We start from the raw sequence: 23,489 nt of genomic DNA on the forward strand, positions 1-23,489 counted from the left end.
CTGGTAGAATGTTGGGTGCTTTTCTATAATCAGCAAATTCACTGTTCTAAACATGAGAAATATTTTGTTTCCCCGTGTAGATTCTGGTAGTAAAACGTCAAAAGCTCCCAGGGGGGAACCAGGAATAGCCTATTCTTCACCTCAAGAAACAGCTTGCTTCACAATGAGCAAAGCAGGAATAAAGTAATAAAACTCACAAGGAAACAAAATCTGTTTGTCTTTATGTTGCTACAACATGTTTTCCTCCCCCCACGTAATTTTGTCAGTGTGCTAAAGCAAGAGAGCCCAACTTCAAGATGTCCAAAAGCTGCACGTGTCCACATGGACCTTAGGAGACTACCTCTGTTCTTGCCATGAAAAAAAAAATTAGTTTCTCTACAAGGAAGGGGAAGCAGTTCACCATTTTGGGCCCCTCCTGAAATGTTTTGGGCCCAGGATCTTTTTTCAAACTGGGGGTTTTGAAACTCTCTCCCCACTCTACCTTAAAACACTCAGTGTACCCCAAACATGACAAAACTGCCCCCTTCACACACACACCCCAAGAAGGCATCAAGACCTTTTCTGATAGAAAATAGAAACAGACATGTTTTGATGTGGTTTGGAGATGCTAGGTGGCCACATTTAGTCCAGCCCTAAACTGAGGAATTATAGAACCATAGATGAATTGAAAGGGGCCTATAAGGCCATTGAGTCCAAATCCCTGCTCAGTGGAGGAGACCAGCCAGGTGGTTGTCTAAACGTCTCTTGAATGCCTCCAGCATTGGACCTCTCACCACGTCCTGAGATAATTGGTCCTATTGTTGTACTGCTCTAACAGTTAGGAAGTTTTTCCTGATACTTAGCCTAGATCTGGCTTCCTGTAACTTGAACCCATTATTACGTGCTCTGCATTCTGGGATGATCAACAACAGATCTTGGCCTTCCTCTATATGACTATTTTTCAATCATTTGAAAAGTGCTATCATATTTCCCCATAGTCTTTCTTTCTCAATGCTAAACATGCCAAGTCCTTTAAGCCTTTCCTCATAGGGCTTGTTTTTCAGTTCCCTGATCATCCTTGTTGCCCTCCTCTGAACGTGCTCCAATTTGTTGGCATCCTTCTTAAAGTGTGGTGTCCAGAACTGGACACAGTACTCAGATGAAGCCTAACCAGTACTGAATAGAGGGGGACTAGTACCTCATATGATTTGGAGACTATACTTCGATTAGTGCAGCCTCAAATCGCATTTGCCTTTTTTGCAGCCACATTGCACTGCTGGCTCATATTCAAAGACAAAAGGCCACCATATTTGAAAAGGTTGGAAACAATGGGTCAAGAATGAATATGGAAATACTGACTAACAGAATTTTTCCACACACACATTTGAATCATCTGACACACATTGTGCTAGTTCAGAAATACCATCAAGGTTCTAAGGTATGGTTCCACGTGGCCATGTCAAGCTCTAATGGATGGCAAGAGTGCATGTCTCTGCCCCATGGAGAGAAGCAGAGCTCTTGAGTCAAAACTCAGCCCACATTCTGCACGTGTGTTGGGCCTCTCTCCTGTGTGGGCTCCTTTGTGGTTTATCAAAGTAGAGCTGTCACAAAACCCCTTGTCACAATAGAGGTGTTTATAGGGCCAATTGCCTATGTGGAGTCTGGGGTGGATAACCAGCTGTGACATTTTGGTCACCCCAAAATGTTTCTCTCCTGTGTGAGTCCGATGATGGTTTACATACGCAGAGCTCAGAACAAACCCCTTCCCCCACACATCACACTTATAAGGTTTTGTTTTCCTGTGTGGCTTCGCGGGCGAATAACGAGACACGACCTATCCATGAACCCCTTGCCACAGACTTCACATCTGAAAGACCATTCTCCAGTGTGACGTCTTTGATGTGTTACCAGGTGATTGCTGAGGCTGAAGCTTTTCCCACACTCCAAGTACAGATGGAGCTCCTCGCCAGTATGTATCCACTGGTGTTTCCTCAATTAAACTCTTGGCACAATCAAGGTATTTGTGGGGACGCTCCCCAATGTGGATTCTCTGGTGCTGAATGAAGTGTGAACTTTTGCCAGTACTTTTCTGACACATGGGTTTGGCTCGTGCGTGATACCTCTGGTGCTGAAACAGATTGGATGCTTTGCTGAAGTTGATCCCATATGGCAGTGGTCCCCAACCTTGGGCCTCCAGGTGTTCTTGGATTTCAACTCCCAGAAATCCTAGCCAGCAGAGGTGGTGGTGAAGGCTTCTTGGAGTTGTAGTCCAAGAACATCTGGAGGCCCAAGGTTGGGGACCACTGCCATATGGGAGGGTTTTCCCCCATGTGGATTCCTTCGTGCTTCATAAGTTTAGAGTCCAAGCTGAATGTTTTGCCACCAACTGAGCAGTTATGGGCCACCCTGTTAGCTCCCCAGTACTATCAATGAGATTGGTCATCTCTGTCAGGTGAGTCCTCTGATGTACCTGCAGCCTTGCACTCTCATCAAAGCTCTTCCCACATCTAGGGCATTTGTAGGGCTTCTCGCCTGTGTGGATTTGTAAGTTTCTTTTTTTTCCCATGTGGACACTCTTGTGGTCAGCAAGGTTCTTGTTCCAGGTCAACCTTTTATCACACCGGGAACATTTGTAGGGTTTCTCGCCAGTGTGGATCTTTTCATGTTGGATGAGGCTAGTAGTCTTTCTGAAGCTTGTTTTGCAGAGACTGAGAGAGAGAGAGGGAGGGAGGGAGGGAGGGAGGGAGAGAGAGAGAGAACACTAGTAGAGGGCTGTCTCATCCAAAAGATCTCCTGTAGAAAGAGAAGCCTATGTTATTTCATCTGAACTTTGGATAATCAGATCCTTTTCCTGCTCCATCCTAGGAGGTGGAAAATAAGAAAATTTGGGTTGGAAAGTGTCATTGCATAAGCTTTATAAAAATGCTATCCACTTATGCAAGTTTTATTTATTTGCTCCATCCATCCATCCCTCCCTCCGTCCCTCCCTCCCTCCGTCCATCCGTCCGTCCATCTGTCTGTCCCATCTAACTAGTAGCTAGGCTACTTTCCTTCAAGACGCTTATGGTGGTGTTAACTAGATATCCCCCCTATTCCCTCTTTCCTACAACATGCTATTCAACACTTACATAAAATTATTGGGCGAGGTCCTCATGGAATTCAGAATGTACTGTGCTTGGTGTCATCAGTATGAGCATTCCTTTTGCATCAGCCCACATAAGGTCCTGGAGTGTAATTGTAATGAATTTAATAAACTGTCTGAAGCTCTTCAACATAGGCAGCACACTCCAAACTATGGGATTTGTGAGAAACAAAAGAGCAACAGGATCTATGGGATTAAGAATACTGGGCCATTAAACCTTAAGGTTTACCTTAATTTTTTTTTTGTTACAAATAAGTCATAGTTTCTCAGTATGCTTTATTTGTGGGACCCTAGCGTATTCCTTTTCTTAGCTACGGCTTCTTGAAATTGCTTTGGTTATCACACCTACAGTATCACTAGAGAAGCTGGTTAGAGATGAATAACATATTTTGTTAATCATTTCAAAGCACCTACTGTTTGTGAAACTTGCTGCTTTTTTAAAAAAGTGCTTCTCAGGTGTGAAATACCCCCCCTCCAGTATTACAGTACTGTAAACAGGATTGCTGCTTTGATTCCATGCTACTCTGAGGTAAAAACCCAATCACTGTGCAGCAAGGCTGATGAACTTTGAAAAATGGTGCCCTAAAATGTATAGTAATCTTAGGACTGCACAGAGGGAAAAGCCGATCCATCATTGAGTCCAGCCTCTGTTAAGGAGGCACAGCGGGGAATCGAACTCCTAAATATCTAAACCACTGAGCTATCCAGCCGTTCCTTTTACGTCATTGCTTCTGCAATGGCAGTCGCTAGTCTAGTGCTAGGGGCTTTAAAAAGTCATTGTTGCCACTGCTACAAATCGCTGACTAAGCCACCAAAGAACAGATAGTCTGACTCTACCCTGCACCCTTGACCAAGAAATCAGCTGCATCTTGAGTGACAAGATTTCGCAAGGCCTCATTAGCTCTCTGAGAAGGGGAACACAAACTGCTTCCTTTGTGTTCCTTTAATAGTTTTGTAGGAAGATCAGAATAGAAATTACAACTGGATTTCTCTTCCTGTCTTGTCTGGGGAGTCGGAAACACTCTGGCAATAAGCACAAATGCAAACAGTGCCACTTTTTTTGTGTGTGTGTGTGTGTGTGTGTGTGTGTGTGTGTGTGTGTGTGTGTGTGTGTGCGTGCGTGCGTGTGCGTGTGCGTGTGCGTGCGTGTGTGTGTGCGCGTGCGCGTGTGTGTGCGCGTGCACATGTGTGTGTGTTTGTGTGTTGGCAAGGTGAAGTTTTGGGGAATTGCTATGCAGCCACAAATATCATGGGGATGGTGTTAGAAAAGGAGAAAGCAGCAGAGCAGAAAATCCATATGGTCTCCCTCAGTTCTGGAGAATGTGAAAACACAGAATGCTGTACCCATGTAACCCTCTACCCATCGCTTCTGCTAATGGTACTCCGGCCATTCTCATTTAATCTGCAAATGGACTGAACTGAATATTTTGATAGATGGAGAAGATGGGTCCAAATAATTAGGAAGCCGGTTTGTAAGCATTGCAAATCCGTTTTCTATGTGAACGATCACAAATCGGTGAACAGCAGGCACAGTTCAAGATGAGAAAACATTTCTCTGAAGGTGTATCTATGCCATAAGAAAAATGTGAATGGATCCATTGTGAAGTCACGTCTGGGAAGTTGGGTTTCCCTGGACTTCCTTGTTTATTCGGGGGGGGGGAGGCATGCACAGAATGTAAAATGTGATGGGCTAGAGATCATTTCCTGCTTTGGAAAAGTATACTTTCACTATTTTTTCTCCACTTTTGGCCTTACGTTTCTGATTTGAATAGAAATTTGGCCCCCAAATGTTGTGGGTGAAATTTTTCCCTATACTGAGATTTAAAAGCTTAAAGAAATCTTCCTACCACATTCCCCCCCAAAATAAGAAAGGGTCTTATATTAATTTTTGCTCCAAAAATGCATTAGGGCTTATTTTCAGGGGAGGTTTTATTTTTTTCATGTACTACAATCTACATGTATTCAAATACAGTCATGTCATCTTCTTCTGGTTGCTGCACAAGGGTGGAGGGTGGGGTTTCTCTTAACTGGGGCATATTTTGGGCATCCTGAAAAATCCTACTAGGGCTTATTTTCAGGTTAGGTCTTATTTTCGGGGAAACAGGGTAGGTGTGTGCATTTCTAGGCCAAAAAAACCCACTACACAGTATGTTATTTAGGTGACTTGAAACGTGTGGTTAAATAAGATTCTTTCATTCTGCAGGAAGGATCTACAGGATCGTGACCCAGAACATGCTCTCCTCCAAAGCCAGGGGTCCATGCCAGGAATATTCTTCCCCAGGAGAGGTGAATCAGAGCAGAGGGAAGTTTTTGACAGGCAGCCTGGCAGAGATAGATCATGGTCCCATGGCTGGTTTTGCTTCAAAAGAAAACTAGCCAAATTAAGAGTGCTTTAAAAAAGCTTGAGTAACATAATCTGTAAGGGGTTGTGAGATCAACAGCCTTCATTCTTTTCTAGCTCTCATGCCCAAGCAGAGATGGAAGAATGTAAAAAGGGTGAAGGAAGCTGGGCATGGAAGCTTCTGCAGTGGAAGGAGGGGGGGCAGAGTGGTAGAATATACCAGATGGGCAGGATATAAATCAAATAAATAAATATATAAATATACATGAGCCGCTTGGTGCACGTGGGCAGAGCCAAGCTGAAGGGCTGTGCGTCCTGCTTTCAGCTGAAACTTGGTTTCATACGGACTGCCAGCAAAGCTTGGGGCATAAGACAATTCTGCAAGAACTGTTCAGAATTCTTCACCATGGACCATTGCAAGTGTGTGTGAGAGAGAGAATTTGAGGCCATGCTGTGCTTTTTATGTTAGCATCAACTACACAGGCTTAAAGAAAAAGAAAGGAAGAAAGAAATAAAGCAAGAAAGAAATTCTTCATACACACACAGTGGCTAACAGCCTTGGCACTATTTTTTATTTGTTTTTGTTTTTTTTGCTAACCTTCCACCTAACTTTTTTGGGAACCACACACTCAAGTTGAGTCACTCTGTTCTGATCTCTCCAGTCCCACTCACACACACCCCGCCTTCCTCCGAGGGCAGGTCTTTTTTCTCTGTCTTTGCACAAGGGATAGCAAAGCACCACTTCCCAGCCTGACATGTTCAGCTGTTCAGCAGCCAGTTCCCCTCAAGGCAGCCCCGTGGTCTCCCTACGTTGGCTTCTCTGAGAGAGACATCACTCCTGCCTACCGCTCCACATATTGAAGCTCACCAAGCATGGGATTTCTACTCCTGCTTTTTCACCTGGGCACAGGTGAGTGACAACCGCAATGGAAAACAAGGCTGTAGGCAAGGGGGTGCTCATTCAGATCTTCTGAGCCTCTAATAAGGAGTCCTTACTTATCAAGTCCAGGTGCAAAACAATAGGTCTATATAGTGGTCAACATTATTGCTTCCCCCCCCCCCTTGGCAGTTTTCTCTCATTCTCCTGGAATGGCATTTTAAAAACAACAACACCTTCCTGACATTTATTTGCACCTACCTGAATAGACTTCTTTGTCTGGACATTATCGGCTCTATTCATGAATCCGGATACAGTAACTTTAGAAAAACACCATGCGTAGTAGACCGATTGACCTTGCATTAACCCTGTGTTTTTAGGATAAATATTTTCCCAATTGGACTGAGAAGTCAAGGTGTCATGTCAAGCCAAAGAAATAGACAGTGAGGTGGAATAGTCAGGTCAAACAGGATTATTGTTTAAAAAACAACAACGAATTAGAGTAAGGATAATTTCCATTGAATTTCTCCTTTCAGTTCTGTGAAAGAAGACAGTTTGCACATGCTCTGGGTTGCCTTTGATTGTGTTACTGCAAACACATTGAATACCTGTTTTCTTCGCTCCATAAGACGCACAGACTTTCCAGCCCCCTGTTTTGTGGGGGGAAAGTGCGTCTTATGGTGCAAAAAATACGGTAGTTTAAGCTCTTGAATTCTGGACAGAACAATGACTAGCTGCATTTGATTCTGGATTATAAATGGCAATAGTTTTGGTGAATTAATATGGAGTTTTCCAGACATGTGAGTGCATGCAATGCGTACAAAGAGTCACGAAGCAGAGGCATATGAGAGTCAAGATGGGCCTTGAGAGTCCATTTATTTCCTGCAGGCCTGATGCCATGGTGTTATGGGTTCAGTGTGGATGAAGAGACCTCAACCATCTTCCGGATGCCAGCTGAGAGCTTCGGGACAAGTGTGGCACAGACTACCAATGCGTAAGCAGAACTAATTTGGGGTCAGGGTTGTTGAAGGACAAAGAACATCTGAAAGTAGGATGGACATATCTAGGTCAAATTACTATATTTCTTTGATTCTCCAGGCCAGGAGACAAATCTGAGGGTGAGTGGCAGGGGAGAAAGAGAGAAGCAACGTTGAAATTTGTCTGCCTCTGATGAACTGGGCTTGATGCATAAAAGCTCAAACTGAAATGTAACAGTCCTTACATTGTCACAATATTTCTGTTTTTTTTTTTTTTTTTTTGTTTTTGTGTAGATATGGGTTGGACCTGCACAGACTTAACACGGCTCCTTGTTAGAAACCTATAACTTTTATGTGTGAGATTGCTTTTAAAGCTCAGGGGTCCATCTCTGTTCATTCCTCATTAGTATTCTGGCTCAGTACAGGGTTTATAAGAAACAAAATGCCCAGAGCCAGTACTGAGGGGGAAAAAAGAGAAGCGGCAATAAATAACACTGTGTGATAAACAAACAAACAAAAAAGTTGATAAATGTGCAATGCAGTAAAATGCCGAACTATAAAAACCAGTTCCACAAGCTTAACATCTTATTTCCCTCTTTATCACCTGTTTTGGGGTATGAAAATGTTTGTGTATTGCCCCTGGGCAACATGGGCACTTCAAAAGGCCAGGAACAAGGGCTGAGGTGAGAGCCCATGGTATATATAGCTCCGGGGTTGAGGTCTCTGGCTGCAGGGCCTGACGTTGGGAGTTCAGTTTCTCACGGTGCCTCCTTGACAGGAGCTGGACTCCATGATCTATCGGATCCCTTCCAGCTCTGCAGTTCTGAGAGGAAATGATGGCGATGATGACGATAATGTGCTTGGAGTAACTGTGCCAGAAGTAGTTCCACCCCTCGCTCCCAACCCTCGTGTGTCCTGCGTCTGTCCCATTACCGCAGCCCATTGCCTTTAAGAGGAACTCAAGACTGCTGACCTGGTGCTTCTAGGTGGAAGTAAGGCACAAAAATAGCCAGGATACTGGGTTCAAAGACTGCCAGGCTCCTGGATGCTCCTGTGGCACCCCCCTTTTGCACCAAAGCTGTTCAGGGTTGATTCATCCCTCACTTTCTGGCATTTTTTCCTAGCAGAATTTGCCAAAGGGGAGTTGCGTGTTCGTTGGCCTGTCACTCCCAGAATCCTCTCAGAATCCTCTCAGCCGTAACTTTTCTTACCCACTTACCATTTTTATCCCTCTGAATTTTACCATCACCACCTCCGAGGTGATTAAGGGACTCCCAGTTTCCTAAGGAACTCTACTGGTTCTCTGTCCTGTGAGGATCTTCCTTTCCAAAGCCCATATTTTTTAATTGAGAAGTTTCTGGTTTAATTCTTTAGCACTCTTCTTCAGCCGGAACAGGAGGAGACGCATGAATGCACATTTGTTCATTGTTTTCTTGGCCTCTCCCTTTTCTTGAATCCTTTTGTAGTCTTGAAATCCCTTCTGGCAAGAACCTCAACCTCATTCCCAGACTCTTGTGTCACTACACCGTCTATGCTTTTCTTTCAGGGTGTTCGTTGGGGCCCCCTTCCAGAGGGGAAAAATGAATGAAACGGGTAAACTTTACCAGTGCACCTACCGCACAGGTGCCTGTAAGGAGATTAACATCCAGCGTAAGTTTTAGTGATTCCCAGTCTTCCTAGATGGGCAACCACACCAAAGTCGAGGGTCATTCCTGGCCGAAGGAAGGGAAGGTGAATGGGTTAGAGTGGTAAGGCTCTCGGCTGCTGGTAGCTGGAAACTGGGAGCAAGGCTTCCCAGAATGTGGGTTTGAGAATTCAACACAAAGAGGTCAGACGTTTCCATTCATTTGTGAGAGAAAGAAGTAAGAGCTTGTAGGAGGGAAGAAGGAAGCAACGGTGAGACCTGATCCTCAAGGTTTTGAAGAAGTTTTGGGCGAAGGTGAAGTTGTGGTTTTGGCTAGGAGCCATCTCATGTGGTAAAATGATTGGGGATGTAGTTTTTGGACCTAGAATTCCTGGATTCCCCCCCCCCCCGGAATATTGGTTCCAAAACTGGAGGTGTGTGTACTGCACCCCCCGCCCCCGAGTCATGGAGAAATTGGGAGTGATTTGATAAAGTAAAATAATGTGCAAGCTTAAACAAATGTTTCACATTGATATCAGTAGTAAAATGTAGGACTTCTCTCAAAAACCTGTGTGCCTTTTTAATTTAAATCAGTTTTTAAGGTTCTTTGGGCTTAATTGTTAATTTTTTTCCTCATTAACATAGGGTTGAACAGTGGTAAGAAATGAGAAGAGAGGTAGGAAGATTCTCAGAGATTAAAAAACGATTTGTTTAGCAACTGCTGCTCTGGAGACAACAAGATTTTTGGGGGTTTGAATATAGTAGCTAGAGGCTATAAACACAAAGTACTGTTATAATAATAATCAATCATCTCAACTTTGTTATTTCTTACAGCACCCACAGATGCTGTCAATATGTCCCTTGGTTTGTCGTTGACTGCCCGTGATGATCAGGTCCTGGTAGGTGTATAAAAGTTCATTTTTAATTTGCTTATTGATTAATTAATGACTGGAGCCCTGTTTGCTCTGCTCTGCTTGCATAAGGCTGGTATGTCATCAGCCAGAGACTTTGCTTTTCAAATTTAAAGTTTCCAAATCAAACCCATCCACTTCACCCATACAGTTTCCTAGGCTCCCTTTGAACCTAGCGAAAACTGGGAGTCACAGCAGGGAGAGAGGTGAGAAGTCTTTAAAATCTGAAAATTATCAGTGCTGTATCCTCTGTGATAGACATATCTTTTCAAAGATTAAAGACTCCCCCCGTGGCCAGGCTTCCAAAGGCTTCCCCTGGTGGAGGGGAGGCTTGGAATTTGAAAGGGTGGGGTTGAACAGGAAAATTTTAATTTCTGAGTATGGCCTTTCAACCTCTCAATGAGGGTGAAAGAGGAGAGCGCAAAAAATGGTCTGAAGCTCAACATCAAAAAAAACTAAGATCATAACCACTGGTCCCATCACCTCCTGGCAGATAGAAGGGAAAGGCAGTGACAGATTTTACTGCTCCCTGATCATTGCAGATGGTGACAGCAGCCACGAAATTAAAAGACCCCTGCTTCTTGGGTGGAAAGTGATGACAAACCTAAACAGCATCTTAAAAAGCAGAGACATCACCTTGCCGACAAAGGTCCGCATCGTCAAAGCTATGGTTTTTCCAGTAGCGATGTATGGAAGTGAGAACTGGACCATAAAGAAGGTTGACCGCCGAAGAATTGGTGCTTTTGAATTGTGGTGCTGGAGGAGACTCTTGAGAGTTCTCTGGACTGCAAGGAGAACAAACCTATTCATTCTGAAGGAAATCAACCCTTACTCTCTTACTCTCTGTTGCCATTTAAGGTTTGTGGTCCCACACTGCACCGAGCCTGTGGACAGAACATGTTTGTGAATGGCTACTGTTTCTTTCTGGACCACAATCTGCAACAGAACTTGCGCTTTCCAGAGAAATTGCCAGGTAAGATTTTGAGAAGGAAGGGTTTAGGGCTTGATTAGGCAAGGTTGGGAATGTAAATCTTCCTTCTCACATATGAGAAGGAAAAATGTCGAAAGTTATCTCTCCCCTTACATGGGATAAAAGATTATTTGTGAGTTTTTCACATTTTGGCAACTGCTTGATGATGTGCATCTTCTTATGTCCACCCCTAGAATGCACTGTCCATCCAACGGACATCGTCTTCTTGATAGATGGCTCAGGAAGCATCGACAGCAATGATTTTGAAACAATGAAGCGGTTTGTTTCCGAGATCATCCAGAGACTCTCTGGCAAAGATACACGGGTAATGTGCATTTTGGGAGTACTGTTGCAGGTCAGCATTGGCCCATTCTGTCATGATCTGGGCGAGTATCGGGATGGGGACTCCAGTCAAGGGACTTGATGTCAGGTCAGACTTAAGTCACACTCGTGAGTCGTGACTTGACTCAGACTTGACTTGGGTTCCCCCCCCATGACTTGGATTTGACTTGTGACTTGGAACAGACCCAACCCCTTCCTTTCTTCAGAGGACGGAGCTTGGGTCATGGGATTTAGTGCCAAAGACTCAAACTCAGACTTGGTACCAAAGACTTGGATTTGGACCCTAAGCTTTGCTAGCATCCCTTGGTCCCTAAGACTTGCTCATTGCTTAGGGTCCTTGGACCCTAAGACTTGCCCATGGACTTGGACCCTAAGACCTGCTAGCATCCCTTGGATCCAAAGACTTGGACTTGGACCCTAAGACTTGCTAGCATCCCTTGGACCCTAAGACTTGCTCATTGCTTAGGGTCCTTGGACCCTAAGGCTTGCTAGCATCCCTTGGCTCCAAAGACGTGGACTTGGACCCTAAGACTTGCTAGCATCCCTTGGACCCTAAGACTTGCTCATTGCTTAGGGTCCCTTGGACCTTAAGACCTGCCCATGGACTTGGACCCTAAGACTTGTGTATTGAAGATCTCCTGCACCAGTGGTATAGGTCAGTGGGTTGGAGCATCTGACTATAGAGCCAGGGATCAGTTCAGGTCCCGCTCCCAGGAGAGGGGGAAACTAAGATCCCCTGGCGTGTCTTTGGCTGATGAGTCATGCTTCAGATTTATTTTTTTGAAAACTGCCTCAAAAACACATGTTTTAAGTAAAAGTTGCATTTCAGGTTTGAATATTGAAAACAGGTGTGATTTGAATTCATAGAAATCTTTTGTTTGGTTCTAGAAAGAATCTGCGTGATGTTGATTTCAGAAGGAAAGTTTGGAAAGTTTGTGTGAAGCACCACACATATTTTCTCCTCCTGTCAATTGGATCCACACAGCGCGGCATCCATAGAGTAACACTGTTTTCTTATCTCCTTGTGTCAGTTTGCTCTCATGCAGTTCTCGGATGAATTCAGGGAACACTTCAATTTCAACAGTAGAGACCCAGCGCGCCACGTGATGGATATCGATCAGATTGGTGGATGGACCCACACAGCCACAGCCATCCGGAAAGTTCTGTATGTCCCTCAAAGCCATTGCTCATGAGAACAGCTTGTTCTTCTCTTTTGCTTCTGCGTGCCATCCCTTAGAACCAGTGACTCCCAACCTTGGGCAAATGAACTGTCCTTGGACTGCAACTCCCAGAAGCCTTTTCACCACCAGCTGTGCAGGCCAGAGTTTCTGGGAGTTGCAGTCCAAGAACACCTGGCTCACCCAAGGTTGGGAACCATTGCCTTAGCCCAGTGGTTCTTAACCTTTGTTACTCGGATGTTTTTGAACTGCAACTCCCAGAAACCCCAGCCAGCACAGTTGGTGGTGAAGGCTTCTGGGAGCTGAAGTCCAAAACTCCTGAGTAACCCAAGGTTAAGAACCAGTGCCTTAGCCAAACTAACTGACACCCTGGTTGCACAAGGGAAATGTTTTCTAGTTCTTCTGATATTTTCCATACCTCCATTATATTTAATTGTAATCACATGACTTATATCCTGGGACAAACGTCCCAAGAACGTTTAGTGGTACTCATTTGTTTCCTCTTATTTGAATCGTTAAGGCAGTATATACCAGTGGTCGCCAACTTTGGGCCTCCAGATGTTCTTGGACTTCAGATCCCAGAAATCCTGGCCAGCAGAGATGGTGGTGAAGGCTTCTGGGAGTTGTTGTCCAAAAACATCTGGAGGCCCAAGGTTGGGGACCATTCGTCTACACCAGTGGTTCTTAACCTTTGTTACTCGGATGTTTTTGAACTGCAACTCCCAGAAACCCCAGCCAGCACAGTTGGTGGTGAAGGCTTCTGGGAGTTGCAGTGCAAAACTCCTGAGTAACCCAAGGTTAAGAACCAGTGGTCTACACCATGGTCCATTGATATATCAGGAACAAGGTTCCCTCTAAAGTGTGCACACAATGGAGATGGGATATCTGTGTGGCCGTACAGGCCACAATCACACTCACCCACCCACCCCGGTTACATTGGCATACCAGTGGTTCAATGTATTTTCCCATAGAATTTTTAAAAATTATTATTTGCCAATCATCTCATGGCAGTGACCTATTTTTTACCAATGTATTGATGTATCGGGTACGAAGAATAGAAAAAGCACGTTCCTGGCTTCAATTCTGAAAAAAAAAGCGGGGCAGAATGTGCAGACGGGCCATTGTGGGTAAGGACTGCAACAATACAACAAAGCTCCAAAATAACACAACCCTCCTAGCATGGGGAAATGTTCCGCAGTTTGACCGCTGGCTTGGAAAATGTCTGGATCTTGACTCTGCGTCGTATGACTGGGGGGAAAAAAAATCAAGGAACTAACTGGGGCATAACTAGAGAATATTTTCCTCCTGTGAATAGGGCCTGAATCCCCCTCTTTTTTCTTCTCAAGGAGGGAACTATTCACTCTGCAGAAAGGATCTCGGAAAGGAGCCAACAAGATTCTTATTGTGATCACGGATGGTCAGAAGACGGATTACCTCCAATACGGGCAAGTGATACCAGAGGCAGAGCAAGCTGCGATCATCCGCTATGCTATTGGGGTGAGCAGAAAGGCAGGAGTCTCTGCGAAGAAAATGAGCCAGACTTTGTCAGCTTAAAAGCATATTAAAAGCATACTCAGGAGCAGCTGTTTGGCTGGCTATCTAAAACTGATTGTGATGCTTATATACAAATTGCCCCAACCCCCAGCAAGATAGGTACTCAGTTTGCCGACCTCGGAAGTATGGAAAGCTGAGTGACTGTCAATCTGATGACCTGGGATTGTACCCAGATCGTGAGCAGAGTTTTGGCTGCAGTATTGCAGTTTAACCACTGTGCCATGAGCCTCTTTGTATGCATGTTTACATCCATCCATATAATTCCATTTGTATATAATTCCGTTTGGAAATGAAATCTGTCACTCAGTTCTGGCACCTCCCCACTCCTTCCCCTTCAATAGATAATGCTGAGCTACATGTTCAAAATTTTAGTGTTTTACTTAGGTACCTATTTTTATTTATTTATCTAAAATATTTTTAACTCCACCTTTCTTCTGAAAAAGGACCCAAAGAGGCTTACACCCTTAAAAGAAAAACAACATCTGAAAGCGAAAACAGTAAATTATACAGATATTTTTAAAAATTAAATAAACGTTATATTTAAAACATTATGCAAAAACTTTACTACAACAGATGTCAAAACAACAAAAATATAAACCATCCCATTTTAAGGCTCCCCTCAGACAGATAGTCACTCAAGGAAAGCTTGCCGGAAGAGAAAGATCTTCTGCTTGTGGAAGGAGAGCAAAGATGGGGCCCGGCTGGCCTCCAGTGGGAGGGAGTTTCTAAGATCAGCAACAGGTCCTCTCCTGGATCCCACTAAATGCACCTGTGAGGGTGGTGGAACCAAGAAGAAGGCTTACCCCTCTTAATACCAGGGTAGGCTCATAAAGGGAGACACAGTCTTTGAGATAGCTGGTTAGAGCTCTATAGTTTAGAACCAGCACTTTGAATTGTGCCTAACAATCTGGCAGCACTGTGTGTGTCAATAGACCCTCTTAGATAAAATTGGTGAGACTATCATTTCTTTCTCCTCATGAAAGGTTGGCAGCGCTTTTTCAAGCCGCAGTGCCAGGCAGGAATTGAGCGACATGGCTTCCAAACCTGATAGCGAACATGTCTTCACCGTGTACAATTTCAATGCCCTCCGAGGCATCCAGGACCAGCTGCAGGACAGAATCTTTGCCATTGAAGGTACCAGCCGAGGGTCGAGGGAAACAACCCCTCTAACGTCTCCACCTGCTATTTCCACTCTCCCTTCCTGATGGTGGTTCAAGAACACATTTCCCCCACATTATATTTCAAGGCTGACTTCACTTTTGCACTCCTAAAGGTGTATCTTTTAAAGTAGAGAAGAAAAATAATTACGTAACCATCCAGAAGCTTTTCTTTTATCTTGGGTTTTAGTGAGTCCATTGATTTAAACATCGTTCTTATTTAGGATCAGCTGTAGAGCGGTAACTCACGCAAAGACACAACATACTGTATTTTCCGTGTATAAGATGCCCCCATGTATAAGACACCCCCCACTTTTCTAATCCAAAATTAAGAAATCTAAGTGAGGCTTAGCACATGTAGGGGAAAAGGGATCAAAGCACTGCAGGATCGCTTTGATCCCTGCTTTCCCCTCCACTTGTTTTTGTTCTCTCCTCAGCTTACTTCCGTGTATAAGACAACCCTCAATTTTTAGTCTAAAGATTTTAGACAAAAGTATAGTCGTATACACAGAAAAATATGGTACATCTTCCTCTGGAAGCAGGTTACCCCATGCTGGTGCCTGGAGGATGTCTGAATAACCTAACCAGGCCCAACTCAGCAGTGTAATAAAGTCTCCCAATTTCAGGAAAATATGTTTGGAAACGTTAAAGATCAGAACAATGAATGAAATTAGAAAGCAGGACCTCCATATCTGCAGGATCAGCATCTGCTGATTCACTTATCCATAGTCTGAAAATGTAAAAAAATATATATTTAAAAATCCTAGAAATATATATTTCTAAAGATGAAGTTACCAGAACTGGCCACTAGAGGGAGACAAGGACCATGCTATGTATAACATCCACTGTAATCCGTGTTTGTATGAAGGGGGAGGGGCTTGGACCCAATCCTCGGTGGATACAGGGATCATACTGAGTAGCAGGTAGATTCATGCCATGGGTAGCTTCATGCAGGGGATATTTCTGTTTTAATTAGTTCTTGTACACCTCTCCCCACAATTCAGGTTCTGGCACACAGGTGCCTGGCTCCCGTTGTCATGTAAAATGTGTTGAGGCTCAGTACTACCATTTCAGCCTGGTTTTGTTTCTAAACATTGTGAAGTCTGAATTGAATTAGTCTATGCACAGTAGAACCCCTATATCTGCAGGATCAGTATCTCCTGATTCACTTATCTACAGTCTGAAAATATTAAAAATATATATTTAAAAATCCTAGAAATATATATTTCTAAAGATAAAGTTACCAGAACTGGCCACTAGAGGGAACCAGAGACCACGCCATGTATAGCATTCACTATATTCCTTTTCTTTCAGCCTCCATGGTGGAGATAGGAATTAGTCCCCCACGGATATGCGGGCTTCTACTGTACTGAATCCCAAACAGATTCAGGCAGAATAACAACCAAGAATTAAATTGTGAGATTGAATTTTCATTGCATCCTTTAATTGTAATATCTGATCTTCACTAGGTGTTTTTTCTCTCCATGACCCCTTGTTTGTCTATATACTGACTACTTTCTTCTGTGCAGGTACACAATACCAGAGTAGCAGTTCCTTTCAGATGGAAATGTCCCAGGAAGGATTTAGTGCTCTCCTGACCCCAGTGAGTGACTCCATCCCCAAAGCATTGAAAAATGCTGTTAAAAATATTCTAAATGGAAGAAATTCCTATCTTACCTATTGGCCAGGATAAACTACCGTATTTTCCATGTATAAGACGCCCCCACTTTTCTAACCCAAAATTAAGAAATCTAAGTGGGGGAAAGGGATCAAAGTGCTGCAGGATTGCTTTGATTCCTGCTTTCTCCCTTCGTGCTAAGCCCCACAGGGCTTGGCAAAAGGGGGGAAGGGATCAAAGCGATCCCGCAACTGTAGGGTCGTTTTGATTCCCTTTCCCCCTTATATAGCCATGGGATTGCTTTGATTCTTTTCCACCTCCTTTTGTTAAGCCCCATGGGACTTAGCAAGCAGAGGGGAAAGCAAGGGATCAAAGCGATCCTGTAGCGCTTTGATCCCTGCTTTCCTTTTGCTAAGGATTAGCAAGTGGAGGGGAAAGCAGGGATCAAAACCCTGCAGGAACATTTTGATCCCTACTTTCCCCTCCACTTGTTTTTGTACTCTCCTCAGATTACTTCCATGTATAAGATGACCCTCAATTTTTAGTCTAAAAATTTTAGACAAAAGTATAGTCTTATACATGGAAAAATATGGTATGTTGGTGAAGTACCTATCCATAGAAATGCTGAGATCTGCATACTTCTGCTTCTATAGTACTACATTCTAATAGTGTTGTTGACATATATTGTGATGGAAAAGAATAACAGAGGTGATGGTGAAGTTTATTAACAGGTGTTTATAAACTTTCCTCTAGAACTGGGATATGTTTGTAGTTTGCAAGGTACAGAATACAGAAATATTTCTGAAATTAAGCATGTCTCCATTTAGCCAGTGCATGAATGGATATTTTGAGTATAACATATAAAAATGACACAGAGAGAGAGAATTTTGCTTTGAATTTTATTTATTTTTATTTATTTGTCTTCTATACTGCCCATCTGGCTGCCAAGGCCATTCTGGGTGGTTTACATATTAAACAGATGTGACCACAAGAACAATTCAAAAAAATCAAAATTAACACAAATGATCAATAAATTTAAGTAATAATATTTAAAATAATATAAAAGCGAGATGGCAAGACTAATAATATAAGAATTAAGACCAATTAAGGTGTTATAAAGTCTGGGAAGTCCTGTGGGGAAAAAAAACACATGCTTTAAACAATTGCTTGAAAATTCCGAGTGAAGGGGCCAGGCAAATTTCGGGCAGGAATTTTATTCCAAAATTGAGCAGCGACTGCTTTAAAAACAATCTAGATAACAGATTATTATAGGGGTATTTCAGCACCTCTCAGCACCAACATTGCAGTTATACGTAACACAAAGCACTGATTTTGCCTCTGAGATCTCAGAACTGAGGAAGTTTGGAATGGGCGAGTCCTTGGATTTGAGTCTATTAAATATTATACCTCATCAAAAACATTGAATCCCCATTGGTCTGTGCCTTATCTTTACATCAGCTGGGATCATGTTGAAACCCTCTTTCGAATGCCTCTAGTATTTACAGTAGTAACAGAATTTCTGGTGGGGGAAGCCTAAGTTTTTTGAATCTCTTGAGAATCACTGCAGGACAAAATGCATGGCATCTCAAGAAGCACAAGCTAAATATGTGCTAACAGTGTGATGTGGCTACAAAAAAGGCAAATGTTGTTTCGGGCTGTATTAATAACTATAGTTTCCAAATCCCGCAAGGTGCTAGTCCCCCTTTATTCAGCACTGTTTAGGCCTCACCTTGAGTATTGTGTCCAGTTCTGAACACCACACTTCAAGAAGGATGCTGACAAATTGGAGCAGGTTCAGAGGAGGGCGACCAGGATTATCAGGGGGCTGGAAGCCAAGCCTTACGTGGAAAGGCTGAAAGAATTGGGCATGTTTAGCCTTGAGAAAAGAAGGCTGAGGGGTGATATGATAGCACTTTCCAAATATTTGAAAGGCTGTCATACAGTGGAGGGGCAAGGTCTGTTCTCAATCCTCCCAGAGTACAGGACAATGGGCTGAAGTTAAAGGAAGCCAGATTTTGGTTGAATATCAGAAGAAACTTCCTAACTGTTAGAGCAGTACGACAGTGGAACCAGTTACCTTGGGAGTTGGTGAGTGCTCCAACAATGGAGGCATTCAAGAAAAACTTAGATAATCACCTGGCAGATGTGCTTTGATTGCATTCCTGCAACAAGCAGGGCGTTGGACTTGATGGCCTTGTAGGCCCCTTCCAACTTCACTTTTCTATGATTCCATGATAATCTGAACATTTGCAAGGGCCATGGGGTGTTTTAGAGAAAAAGTGTTCACAAAGCCTCATGGCTGAACTGTACAAGAAAAAAAGATATGTACCAACACACCGGAATAAATGGCAAAAAATATCGTATGAGGTTAAACTGCATAATTAAGCGTGCCTCTTGAGCAAAATGCCTAACACATGCAGATGCTTCCATGTGAAATTAAACATCACAACAACAACAACAACACTGCAACTTGATAACAAAACAGGGATGGAAAGAAAATGCAGGATTCCAAAAAACACAACAGAATCAACACAGAGATGCTTGCGTCCCTAATCTATTGTCATGGCAGCTATAGATCCTGTGCAGAAACTGACTGCATGTTTAAGTTTTCGTGCTGTTCTGAAAGCTTCCTTTTATGATTTAGGAAGGGTCTGTCCTGGGAGCTGTGGGTTCGAATGACTGGTCCGGAGGGGTGTTGATTTATCAGAACAACAACAGAAACCCGAAATTTATTAATGTTTCTGACACGGCTGGGGATATGGAGAATGCCTATCTTGGTAAGCAGGGAATATCTCACCTTCCAAAACACAAACCTTCCCCTCTGTCTTTCCTGCTCTACTATCCCTGTCTATTTCTACCCTAGATGCCACTGCATTTCTTTGGAACCCCTGTCCTCTCCTTACATATAATTAATATCGTGCTTCCCCCCAAAATAAGATAGGGTCTTATATTAATTTTTGCTCCAAAAAAACTCATTAGGGCTTATTTCCAGTGGATATTTTATTTTTTCCATGTACAACCATCTGCATTGATTCAAATACAGTCATGTCATCTTCTTCTGGCTACTGCACAACGGTGGAGGGCGCGGTTTCACTTAACTGAGGCTTATTTTGGGGGTAGAGCTTAGATTACGAGCATCATGAAAAATCATTCTAGGGCTTATTTTCAGGTTTGGTCTTATTTTGGGGGGAACAGGGTAGAATTATTAGTAACAATAATGTCAACAACTACAGTAGATCCCCCCCCCCCAAAAAAAACCCCTTTAGGTTGAGACCAAACTATGGATAAATGCAGTGGCCTTTGCACCTTTCGTAGGAGAGAATGTTTCTTCTACGTCATTGGGGAGTCTAAACTGCAGAGCTTCAGAATCAACACAATAATGGCTGTGCTAAATGACGATGTATCGTCATGTTAACATCATATGCCATGTTTGTATCTTTTGGCTTTTTCATCTCCCCTTTAGGCTATTCTTCACAGTTTGTCCAGCTCCATGGTAGAAGTGGTCTGGTGGTGGGAGCCCCCCGTTACAACTATGTTGGGAAAATAGTGCTTTTTGAGAAGCAGACCCGGCGTGGGAGATGGCAGCTGAAAACAGAGGCCGTGGGAGAACAGGTACGGCTGCAATGAGGGAGACACTGGTGACACTGGAAGGCTGCAGAGAAATCGTCTAGGTAGGGAAAGAAAATGAAGAGGGTGTAAAGGGCGCAGGAGTTTATGAGTTAGTTCTGCTGGTGGCCGTGAGAGATTCCTCCTTCTGATCAATCAAAAGCATTCGCCTGCCACCATCTAGAAGGATTTGTATTCTTTAGACGTCAAACAGATCTCCCTGGTGAATCTCCTAGATCAGGGATGAACAATTTGTGGCCTCATTTGTGTTACAGTGGTGCCTCGCTAGACAGTTACCCCGCATGACAGTTTTTTCACTAGACATTGACTTTTTGCGATCGTTATAGCGATTCACAAAACAGTGATTCCTATGGGGGAATTTCGCTGGACAATGTTTGGTCCCTGCTTCGCAAACCGATTTTCACTAGACGACAGTTTGCTTTTCGCTAGACAATGATTTCGCTAAACAGCAATTTCAGGGAACGGATTATCATCATCTAGCACGGCACCACTGTACTGGATTGCAACATCCTACACCATTGGTTATGCCAGCTCAGACTAATAGAAGCTGCAACACAAAAACTTCTGAAGGACCACAAGTTACCGACTCCTGTGCAAATTTTTTTGCTAATCCTTTGGTTTTAGACCTAGAACTGAAACTGTTGCAGAGTTTTGAATTTTCTGGTAAAATTCCTTTTGGCCATACAGTAGAAGTACAACAGAGCAAAATAGCTACACATTTCCTGGAGTCCACCCTTTTCTCATTCACTGGTGCTTAAAATCCCAATAGCTCACTCTGAGACATTTGTAGGTGAAAGGGTAAAAAAACACTACCCATGATTGCTTGAAATTACAGACTTGTGTATGCTGCTTTCTTTACTGCACTCATGCTTAGCAACCAGCTGAACAGATCAACAGCAAACAAACAACTGGCACCAACAGATTAAAGAGGAGGAAAGAACTCGCAGCAGAGAGGCAGGGCTCTCTTTGAAATCAAAGGCCGTACGGATTGGTTAATGCTGGATCAACCATCACCTCAGTCCAGAGAAGTCCCTCCCAGTCACACAAATTACAGACAGCATGCAAGGTTGCAAATAAAACTCACCCCTGCCTTGGTTAGCCTTGTGGAAGGCCTATTCGAGGAGAGAAAGAGAGGAAGTCCTGCTAGTTCTCCTGGATATCTCAGTGGATTTCACTGCGACTGACCATGGTTTCTGTCACATTGTCTCATTTTAGCTTCAAAATAGTAATCTGCAAAATGTATATATATATTTAAATAAATAAAAAGGATGAAAATAGGTTGTTCCTCTGATGTTATAGGTTGGTGCGTATTTTGGAGCGACCTTGTGCTCAGTGGACCTTGATCAAGATACAAACACGGACCTGGTTCTGGTCGGAGCCCCCATGTACTACGATGGTGCAAAAGGAGGAAGAGTTTATGTCTGTCATTTTCAGGTGAGAGAAAAGCTGTTAGTGCATTTGGGCCCCTGTTCATCTGTGCATCAATGAGAGAGAGAGAGAGAGAGAGAGAGAGAGAGAGAGAGAGAGTGAGTCAAGTTTACAGTTTGGATGGGGAAAAATGGTTCCCAAGAATTTGGGGACAAAAGATGACGGGTGGGGCTCAAGTATGGCTAGAAGCCACACATTCTGGAAACCCTGCCAGTAATTCGGGTTTTGTTTTGCATTTTTGAGGGGTTGTGGTTAATTAGAGTTAATTAGGGAAAGGAATCTTTACACCGTTGGGGTATTTTTGATGGTCGAACCTTGGCACATTGATTCCTCACCATGCTGTTTTTTTCCCAGCACATCATTTCAGACAATACAGGCTGCTGGATTTGAAGGTTTAAGGAAAGTGAAAAACACAAATACTGTACTACATTTAGAAATAAGTCCATAACATCATTGCTTGTTGGTGAACAGCTTATTATACTTTATATCTAGACCAAATCAGTGCTTCTGAAAACAGAATCTTTGAAATTCAAGGAAAATTGGGGTGTGAAACAATGAATATTTGTGTATGCTTCCAATCAAACTGGTTTATAAAAAAAAAACTTGTTAACTGTTAGAGCAGTATGACAATGGAGCCAATGACCTCAGGAAGTGGTGAGCACTCCAACGCTCGAGGCATTCAAGAGACAATTGGACAATCATCTGTCTGATTTGGTTTTGTTTCGGATTCCTGCACTGAGCAAGAAATCGAACCTGATGGCCTTATCGTCCCCTTCCAACTCAATTATTCTGCGATAACCTTGTTTCCTTCTCCTGAGGGAATCCTGGGAATTGTAGTTTTGTGAAGGGATAGGATGTCTAACATCATTTTTTAGAAGCCTCCCTATATATAGATTTACTAGAATTCTTTGCAGGGATGATGACGGTCAAGATGGACATAAAACTCATAAAAAGATTCATGAGGGAAACATGTCCAGTGATATGAAGTGAACGGTTTTAGACTGAGGTGGAATTTGCTTAACATTCATTTTTCCTTGTCTGGTGTTTGTTGATTCCCCGATACAGGAGGAAGCACTTCATTGTTACCCAACTTTGGAAGGGCAGAGGGGACACATTTTTGGTCGCTTTGGGGCCAGTATTGCAGCAGTCGGTGACATCACTGGGGATGTATGGGCAGATGTGGCCATCGGGGCTCCCCTGGAGGATGAGAATGCAGGAGCTGTGTATCTTTTTGCAGGAAAGCAGACGTCAATCAACCCACAATATATCCAGGTGAGCTGAGCACCAGCTTCTTGTCCATAAAGAGTTTTGACACTCTATTTCAGTGGTTCCCATGTAATACGGCTTCCTCCTGTCACTCTTACGCCTGACCGAATCTTGAACAGAGGATACAGTTCCGTAGCACGCCACCATTTTATTGTTCAAACAAAACTTTAACACCTTCCAGTTTGTAAATGTGTGTACAGTTCCTGCACAAAGCCTCCGTTGCAATTTAATGCTTTTCCAGCTAAATATGAGAAATCAGCTCTTTTAAAGTCCTCTACTGGGCAAGAAACCAAGGAAAGAAAAATGGTCAAAAAGACTGTTTAATTGAATTTGCAAATACTCGTGTGTTATGGGATGCTGTGACATTTAGGCCATATACTAAGTTATACACTAAATTATCGAAACTATAATGTTTTGATGGTGTATTGTAGTGAAGATATCCAGGATACTTGGTGATCTTGTCTGTATCTGATCTGATTTTAATTTGAAGAAGATTAA

At 43.2% G+C, this 23,489-nt stretch overlaps 1 protein-coding gene across 1 annotated transcript in view; it reads left to right on the forward strand.

Annotated features, from left to right (window-relative positions):
* Positions 1-2,086: 2,086 nt before the first annotated feature.
* LOC110086421 (integrin alpha-X) overlaps positions 2,087-23,489 on the forward strand; it is a 40,461-nt gene continuing 19,058 nt past the window's right edge. Inside the window, exons 1-14 of the mRNA XM_072976878.2 lie at positions 2,087-6,372; positions 7,228-7,333; positions 8,863-8,966; positions 9,775-9,839; positions 10,710-10,824; positions 11,016-11,146; positions 12,195-12,328; positions 13,688-13,838; positions 14,879-15,029; positions 16,582-16,655; positions 19,315-19,447; positions 20,134-20,282; positions 21,597-21,731; positions 22,791-22,997. Coding sequence (XP_072832979.2) covers positions 6,336-6,372; positions 7,228-7,333; positions 8,863-8,966; positions 9,775-9,839; positions 10,710-10,824; positions 11,016-11,146; positions 12,195-12,328; positions 13,688-13,838; positions 14,879-15,029; positions 16,582-16,655; positions 19,315-19,447; positions 20,134-20,282; positions 21,597-21,731; positions 22,791-22,997 — 1,692 coding nt within the window. The 5' untranslated portion in view covers positions 2,087-6,335. The remainder of the gene's footprint in view (positions 6,373-7,227; positions 7,334-8,862; positions 8,967-9,774; positions 9,840-10,709; positions 10,825-11,015; positions 11,147-12,194; positions 12,329-13,687; positions 13,839-14,878; positions 15,030-16,581; positions 16,656-19,314; positions 19,448-20,133; positions 20,283-21,596; positions 21,732-22,790; positions 22,998-23,489) is intronic.

Source organism: Pogona vitticeps, chromosome 6 (assembly GCF_051106095.1).
Source record: "Pogona vitticeps strain Pit_001003342236 chromosome 6, PviZW2.1, whole genome shotgun sequence".
NCBI lineage: Eukaryota > Metazoa > Chordata > Lepidosauria > Squamata > Agamidae > Pogona > Pogona vitticeps.